Source organism: Hippoglossus hippoglossus, chromosome 3 (genome assembly GCF_009819705.1).
Source record: "Hippoglossus hippoglossus isolate fHipHip1 chromosome 3, fHipHip1.pri, whole genome shotgun sequence".
Lineage (NCBI taxonomy): Eukaryota > Metazoa > Chordata > Actinopteri > Pleuronectiformes > Pleuronectidae > Hippoglossus > Hippoglossus hippoglossus.
The window spans coordinates 24,313,244-24,322,023 of NC_047153.1; the positions used below are offsets into that span (position 1 = coordinate 24,313,244).

At 39.6% G+C, this 8,780-nt stretch overlaps 1 protein-coding gene across 2 annotated transcripts; it reads right to left on the bottom strand.

Annotated features, from left to right (window-relative positions):
• Positions 1–2,712: 2,712 nt before the first annotated feature.
• On the bottom strand, positions 2,713–8,464 carry tm2d3 (TM2 domain containing 3). Of its 2 annotated transcripts, XM_034574529.1 has the most exons (6): positions 8,311–8,464; positions 7,648–7,749; positions 6,199–6,359; positions 5,842–6,016; positions 4,424–4,499; positions 2,713–3,971 (listed from the first exon to the last, which is right to left on the bottom strand). In XM_034574529.1, exons 1-6 carry the CDS (start codon positions 8,414–8,416, stop codon positions 3,806–3,808), a joined length of 786 nt encoding a protein of 261 aa, XP_034430420.1. In that variant the 5' UTR covers positions 8,417–8,464; the 3' UTR covers positions 2,713–3,805. The 2 variants fall into 2 exon arrangements, with proteins under 2 accessions (XP_034430420.1, XP_034430429.1); XM_034574538.1 differs by lacking the exon at positions 7,648–7,749 and having other exon boundaries at positions 8,311–8,454.
• Between the last annotated feature and the right edge of the window lie 316 nt (positions 8,465–8,780).

Below are 8,780 nucleotides of genomic sequence, written 5' to 3' on the forward strand. Positions count from 1 at the left end.
AACATAACTGTTTGTGTACGAGCATTGTGATTTAAAGAGACCACTTGGAACACCTGCAGCTTAAAGTTGATGTGAATTGCATAGAGACTAAGTGAGCAGTGATTTTCAAGTCTCACCAGATTCTTGAGGTTTGGACTCTGACACAGACTGCAACAGGAGATCGCTCTGTACTGCATTTATCTCAGTAGGATGTACAAAAAGCTCACTTTTGGAAGACCCATGTAAGATTTTTTGTGTCACTCTTCCACATGCCTTGTGGTTAACACTCCCCAGTTACGTCACTCGCACAGTTGTTGTTCATCTCAACTCTGGAACCCTGTGGATCCTTCAGTGTCCACAGGCCTCGAGGTGACTGCTCTCTAAAGCTTCTATCACATAGACCTGTAGCTTTATGTAGGGCAGTGTGTGACTGACAGCCACTCTGGGAAATGTGCTGGTTTCTTTCACAGATTGCTACTTTTCAAAAGCTTTGTTGCATAATTGCCTGGAATATTCCCTTATTTTTTTTTACGTTAAAATGACATTTCACATTCAGAAGCACTTATCTTGAAATCCCTTGTTACTAATCCATTACACACAGGTGAGCTCTATTCAAGTTATGTGACTATAAAAATAAAAAAACTCTATTCATGTGAAATGACCTTTACCTCTGCCAAGCAGATTGTTTTCTTTATCTGTTGTTGCCAAGTTGTGTGAAAACTCTTAAACAGATGACAATGAAACTTGGGTCAGGGAAGAAACCATTACATTTTGGTGCACGGCCGGAACAGGGGGCAGATCCAGGAATCTTTTTTCACTTTCAGTAACATTGTGAGATTGGACGCTTTCCAACATTATTGATTTATGAGAATAATTCATGGATCTTAATGAAAAACAGGTTTGTTGAGGGGACTGATATTTATGAGTTTGCAATTTGAAACCAAATAAAAACCTTGATCTAATGAATTTTAAACGTGTTTTCATAAGGAGACTGTTCAGCATTGGCGGATGTATGCACTTCTAGAGGTTTTTCTATTTTTGTATGTTCTTAATTTAGATCATATGTAGCTTTGTTTTCACTTTGTCATTAACTTGTCCTTTTTGCTGATTGAAACAAATGAGTAACACCTTTGTGATTCAGTGACAGCAAAATGGAAAAAGTCCATGGCTGTGTGTACTTTTTATCTGCGCTGTAATTTGTGCCGTATCCCCAGGTGGTGCTAAATGCTCCGTCCAAGTGTGAGGGAGAGGAGCACCGAATGCTCTGAGTTGTCACGCCTCTGGATTCTGTTTGTGCACTTTTTGCAAGAAACACACTCCTGTGGGAGTGAACATAATGGATGGACACAGTCTGTCAGGGACTCGCTGGACACGGAGGGTCAGAGCCGACGCTGCAGACTTCACAGCAGCGATGGGACTAAGTGGGATTGCATAACAGATTGTTAGTGTGAATAAACCTTTGTTCTCTTCCACGCATTATTCAAAACCAAGAAGTCGTGACTGACAATATTTTGGCTCTCTTCCCAAAAAAGAAAAGCGTATGGATGACTGTGGAATAATTGACTAAATTAAACTATTATTCTCATGAGAAATTAAATTGTATATAATTACCATTAATCACAGCAAATGGGAATATCATAAAGAGAGAACCAGAAAGACTCTGGCTATTGTTTGTAATTGGGCAGTGGACATTGATGTATGAATGAGGTTGAGTGCAGTAATTTAGCTCTTTATTCAAGATATAATTAGTGAGATGAGGTGATCAGATTATTTCTGCTAAAGAGTACAACTAAGTTTGAAGTTAGTCAGGTTTTTATTCCACTGAATTATTCTTCCATCATATTATTTATCATACAGTTGCTGTAGTTTGCATCATCTCAAACAGTTCAGTGTATATATGCATATAAACACACCCACTCCATGTTTTAAATGTCATATGAACTAAAGATCACAATGTATTTAAATTTATTCCATCATGTTTCCTAAAAGTGCAAGAAATCTTGTCTTATTTCAGAATACACTGTGTAGGAGTTTCAAGTCTTTTCCTTGAGCAGCACAGTGTATGACAAACACTTGCATCAGTCTGTGGGAGGGAGCTGTAGCGCTGGTGTCAAATTTGAGGAACTAGAATTAGGGTGGAGTTCATTTACAACAGCATCAGCGAAGCAGCCAATCGGACAAGTCGACACATAAACTAAGAACTTACTAGAGAGAACACAAGTTTTTTTCCTCCCTGTGATTCATTTTTTTTTTTAACTTTCACATTACATAACATGAGCAGAGATATTTACATAAACTTTTGAATTCACAATGCTCTTGTGCAGGCTTGGCTTCACTGAGTGAAATGACTGCAGGTTGATGCCTTGCACAAAGGCCCTATAACAAGTTTGGGAAGGGAGTGTTCCTCAGCCTCTGCATTAGCCTCCTGACCTCCTCTATGTGACACATGCCTGAGGGCAACACGGGCTCCTGGCACCGCTCACTGTGTTTACCGTGAGAAAAAGCACAGACATCTGTGAAAAGGACCTCAGCAAATAATGGAGCTGTGTTCCTACCAGAGGCTGCAGGAGAACAGCATTGAAGCAGGACATCACCAAGCATCTGTCCTATTGAGTTCACACTGTATTGAGATGACGCTGACACCTGAACTCTTATTGAAATATTGATAGAACATCAGGGGGGGGGAAATCAGACATGAAATGACCAGGCTTTGTTCAGTGAAACTAAGGAAGCTTTCAAAATTGCACACAGTTTTATTTACATCACTTAAAAAATGTCATTTACAGTGTCCCAAGAAATTAAAATGACCTGAAACTGAAAACATATTTACATGAAGTGAGGTGTGCCACTGAGTCTCAAGCTCAGATCTTACAGTGTTAGTATACAGACAATACCTTTCTAAACAATGTGAAGAATGAGATGATGAGTATGAGGGACAAATTCTGGTTTAATGCACAGGATATATCTCCAACATCTCCAACACAGGAAACCACAAGAAACTGCAGTTTGCCAGTGAAACACATCCAAGGTGTGTCAATATTTGTTGTGTAATGTGCAGACAAGTTCTGTTAGAGATTGTTGTCTGTGCATTTTCTAAAAATCAGACTGCGTGTTGCAGCAGGTCAGGGGATCATCTAACCCTTGGGGGGAACATTGTAACAGTTGTGGCCTGCACCGTGAGCTCCGTGTATGATCAACATTGAACATGCAAATTAACCATAAAAATCCTTCTACTGTATCACCTTTCAATAAAAACACTGAACATATTCCCTTCTGCATATTCATGCTCTTTCAGGACATCAATATTACACTAGCGCTTGTCAATTGTGTCTGGTGTCACCATAAAAAGCTCTGTGGCCATGGTTACCATTTGACCGCCCCACCCCACCCCACCACACCAGTGATGCTTTCACCTTGCAACAAGGAAGGAGCAACACGCGATAGGATGTCTTTGAAAGTAGGCCTCCACAGGAAACCCTATCTATATATCAGCATGACAGAGCCTAACCACCAGTTAAGTCAAACCAACCAGAGAGAAGTAATTAATGGCTCTTCATCCCCCCCCCGCACAGCTTCATCTGCAGAAATCTCACCAGGAGACAGACGCTGAATGATTGGGATTGATCTGATGGTTGTGTGGGTAGAGTCATCATTGGTGTGATGAGGAAAACACTTCCTGCCTGTTAGCAGATGGGATGAGGACGTGTTGCGCAGCAAGCTGGGTCAGGAGAAACGTGCTAAGGACACAGCATCTCAGATCTTCAATCTTTTTGAGATTGAAGCGGAAGCGATATCAACCATTCAACCACGTCTCCAGGGCTTTGCCTCAGATGTAGAGAGAACCGTCAGCGGGTCCTACATAACCAACCCCAATCAGAAGAACATCGATCAAAGTCCAAATACCCAGGCCTCCGAAGCTGAACAGTTTGCCCAGACCCTCTCTCCACTGGCCCAGATAAAATCGGTCTGCCCCAAAACCACCAAGGGTGATGCTAAAGAAAGACATGAGAGAAAAAGAAACACAGATAAAACAAACAGAACTGCTATCAGAGCAACACATGCCACTTAAAGTAGGATTTTGATCTCCACCAAGGAGCTTATTTTTTTTTTATTGGCTGCTCTTTGTCTAATTATTAGCAGGATTACGCAAAAACTACTGAACCAATTGTATTGAAACTTGGTGGAAGGGTGCGGTATTAGCCAAGGAAGAACCCATTAACTTTAGGAAGAGATTGGATTAGGCGGGCAGATCCAGAATCCCCCCCCCCCCCCTCCTTTAACATTTTTTAAGCTAATATCTACGAGCAGGTGAAATTTGGGGCGAATTCGGAAAAATGACCTGGATGTATCTGATCTGAATACATGTATATGCAATATCGTAATTAACTGGCCAATCAGCCAGTTAGGGACTATATCATAATTTCTCTGATGGTGGCAGGTTTACCTGAGTGCTAAGGCTGTGGACCATTTATATCCTCCAGTCCAGTCACAAAATAAACGTTTCAGGAAACGCCTTTTACCTACGGAGGGAAAACACATTTAGTGGACAGGGTACAACAGCTTTGATGTTCATGGCAGTTCTTCAAAGAAATAAGAAAAAACGGAAACAAAGGAACATTTCCGAAAAGAAAATAGAAAACAAATAAGTTTTACTATAGACCCATTTCCTTTAACAAATCTTTACATGTAAAACAAGAAAAGGAACATTTGAGGTATGCTTAAAGACAATAAAAAGCTAAAAGTCCTCTGAGGATAAACTGGGCAGTAATTACCTCTGTACAGAATCACATCCACATATCAAAACGTTCAAATCTACAGCTACAGTATATACTCTATGTAGTTAATTACATCGAGTCTTCTGATGACCCAGGGCCACTCGATGCCCTTTTTAAACTTAATTATGGACATTAAGTTATGGATATGTCTACTTTCTAGTCTCTCTAAGAAGACTACATTTCAACTGCAGCCACCTCAAAACTCTGCTGCTCGCTGGTTGACTCAGACCAGAAACAGAATATTACGCATTACACCAATTTTAAGGTCTCTGCACCAGCTACTTCAGAATTGATTTTAAATCTCTTTTATTGGTTTATAAAGCTCTTAATGCTCTTGGTCCTAACCATTTATCAGATTTTCTTTTACTATTTGATCTCTCTCAAACCCTCAGCTCTTTTGGTCATGAACTTTTAATTTTACCCCAAGATAGAACAAGAACCCACAATGAAGCATCTTTTTATTTTAATTATTCTCTATCTATTCTCCCTTAAAACCTGAGGACATAGAGACTATGGATATTTCCAGAGGCAAATTCAAGACCTAACTTTTAATTGGGCTTTTAAATTAATTTTATGTATTTTCTGTCAAAAACAAAGACAAGACTGTTTTACAGTTATATAATTTTATTCTATTTAATTTATTTAATCATTTACTTACGCTTTCTCTGAATTGTTTCCACTTTAATACTCTGGTTTTACTTACTCCTCTTAGTCTTTTGTTATTTTACATCTACTATTTTATCTTTATTCTTTTTACCAGCCTCTGGTGTTTCCTCATTTCAAATGTATGAGATTTACGAAAAAGTTTCCTCAGTTCCTTCGAAAATTGCCTTGCTCTGTGCGTGGAAGGGGGTGGGTGTATTGTTCGGATTGCTTTCATTCTGTAAAGCACTTTGTGGTACATTGTGTGAGAAGTGCTAGACAATACAGTCTGATTGATAGAGTCTGAGTGGATGTGCTTCAGTAAACAAATGCTTTTCTGCTTATCCATTTTTTCCTGGCAAAGGGTTATTTTTTTTTAACTTGCATTGGATGAGAAAATCTGCTTTTGACTAAAAGCAACGAAACCTCGCAGACTTTATCTTACCTAAACAATGTACGTGGTCTAACACGTCACACGTGGCGTTGTAGCGCTTGCGTGGGCAGGACACTGTCATACAGTTGGTGGAGTTTGAGCAGCGATACTGGGACGGATCCAGCTGCCAGCAGAACTGACAGATGATGGAGAGGGAGAAGTTGGTTTGCTGCTGTCCTGACTCTCCCTATGAATACAAAAACAACAGGAAATCACTCCACAGCTATTCCTAAATTTAAGGTAGCTATTTTTTTTATTATATCTAATTCTATCAACACACTATGCAGATGTGGGTATAATCATATGCTGATCTTACTCTACCTCTACGCAGCATGAACTTTGAATATTACAAAATAAACTTCTACTCACTATACAGTGAATCCCTTTCTTGGGTTTACAAGTGAAGGAAGCTGGTTTCCCGTAGGTGCAGTTGTATTGGTAATTGCACTGAATGCAATCAGCTGGCAGGCGACTACACAAACCCCCACTTGGACAGTTGGAAGTGTAGTTCTCTTCATCCGAAGGAGACACTGCAAAACAGCAAACATTGAGTTATGGGAATTCATTTCTGCAAATAATCAATGTTATGTAACAAAGCTTTGATGCAAGTTAATTTAAGACTTGGCGCCTGGGATCCCTTTTGGGTGTCAACAAACTTGTGACCGCTTCCCTCTAAACCTCTTGCTAATCTGGGAAATGCTGTGGGAGGTAAATTACACTCTGGCTCCAACAAAAAGGCCTTCAAAGAATGAGTAAGCAAGGTTATTTTCTCCTGATTGCACCATTAAGGCTGCGGTGACTGCCTCGCTATTGTCTGGTATAGTTTTCACCTTATAAGTCTGTGTCATCATGGCAAATTGTGGTTCTAGAGACATCTGCTGTAACAGGAAGTACCTCAGAGGCCCTTCTCAGTACTTTGGCAGGTTTGTATGTCTTTCTTTTAACAGATTCTGGCCTTGTTCAGACCTGGAATTAACATCTGTCCTGAGAGGTGGGTCAGGTTTTCAGCTCCGGGTTTGTTTGTTGACACTGTGGTCAGATCTCACTTTCAAGCTCTATATGCAAATAAACAAACCGACCGAATTATGTTGTTTTTAGCCAGTCTGACTATACAGATGGATCCTTTGTCAATTTGTTTGTATATGTGTTGGTGTGAGAGAAAGAGAAAGGATGAGAGAAAGAGAACAGAGCCAGAAGTAGCTGCGTAAAGTAATGTGATATATGCAGTTGTAAAGAGAAATTACACTTTTTCTAAAATTCTAAAAATACAAAAAATCTTAAATCGTTATGTGTTGATCAGTGTTAATATTGTGGCCACAAATAAATCAATGTATGAAAAAAGGAGAAGTGTGAAAATAATTCTGATTCACTGTCAGCTATATAGGCGGTCCTTCAAATGTAAACAAATATTTTTCCGTTGCAAACATAACATAACGTGGATATACCCTCTCAAGACAAAGCTTTGTTTCTCTGTCCATTTTTACTATAAAACAACAAAATTAGGTTTTAGAAGGATAACTACAATATTATATGACAACAATTTTAGTTTTCTGCACTGGAGTAAATATTTTGGATAACACCTCACCTGTGAGGCAAGATGTTCTGAGAGTCATATGCCTGCATGTATGATTTGAAGTAATCCAGTCAGGTAATATCAGCACAAGACTTTGGTTGCCATCTACGTTTAAATTAGTAATACAAATGTTCTGCAGTCATGTCCAACATCAAACTTAGTTTGACCCATATGTTGCCACAGTAAAATGAACCCTGCTTACAGTCAGTGTGATTGATGTTGATTATTGACTAGTGTGTGTTCACCTGAAGATGCAGCAGGGACCACTGGGCTGGTGATGACAGGTCCATGCTGGGCATCTCTGGTGTAAGGGGGCTCCTGGCCAACATGAGGGGAGCTCAGGTATCCTGACAACAAACCAGTGCGACTTAGTCTTAGTTCTCTGTCACGATCATGGTCACGTAGTTAAGTAGGTAATGGGAAATGGGTACTGGTGACTAACGTGTGCTGCATTCACGTGCCATGAGACAGACACGACAATATCGTGTCTAGTTTAAAAATACAGTAGTTGTGTTAGTAACCGGATGCAGGTCTTTGTGTAAAACATGTAAGATGATGTCTGACAAAGACGTTTACATGATAGTGACACTATTCTCAATTTATTAGCGATAGATGACTGTTAGCTTTTCTTTAATATAAATGTAAAGCTCTAAATGGATAATTTACACAACATGCCTGTTACATGAGAAAAACCTTCCTAAATCGGAGCCATTCACTGCATCCTGGGTATTGCTAACTAGCTAGCTAACGCCAGTTTTAGCCCATTAGCTAACCAATCAATGCTAACTCAATGGGAGGAAGCTAACGCTGTGGTGCTAAAGCGGCCACACGTAGCCCGAGTGAAATGAAAATAAGCCCCATACAGGAACCAGACTGGTGTAAACACGTGCCTGTCTCCATAGACATACCGTTAACACACTGTAAGACCAGGTCCATGACCAACAGAGTCATAATCCCGCAGGTTTTGAAGCAGCGTCCTCGGTCCGGTCTCCATGTTTGACAGATCGTAGCCATTGTTGCGGAGAGCGGAGGATGCGTTCAAGTCAAGTAGGAAAAAACGAGTCTCAGCGATTATCTGCTGGTTTGAAGATAAATCTCTGGCTGTTATAAAATAATCTAACTAAACACCTATTTTATTATCAAGTGCCTTAAACTATACTATTATTAATATAAACTTTTATTTAATACTCAACACAGGTCTATCTATTCCATATGTATTAATTCTCAATTCATTTTACAATTTTGATATTTTATTTCTTTTACATTACATTACATGTCATTTAGCTGACGCTTTTATCCAAAGCGACTTACAATTAGCATTCATTTTACACCTCATCTCTTTCATACTACTTTTGTAGTCTTTTTTTTTTTTGCTTGA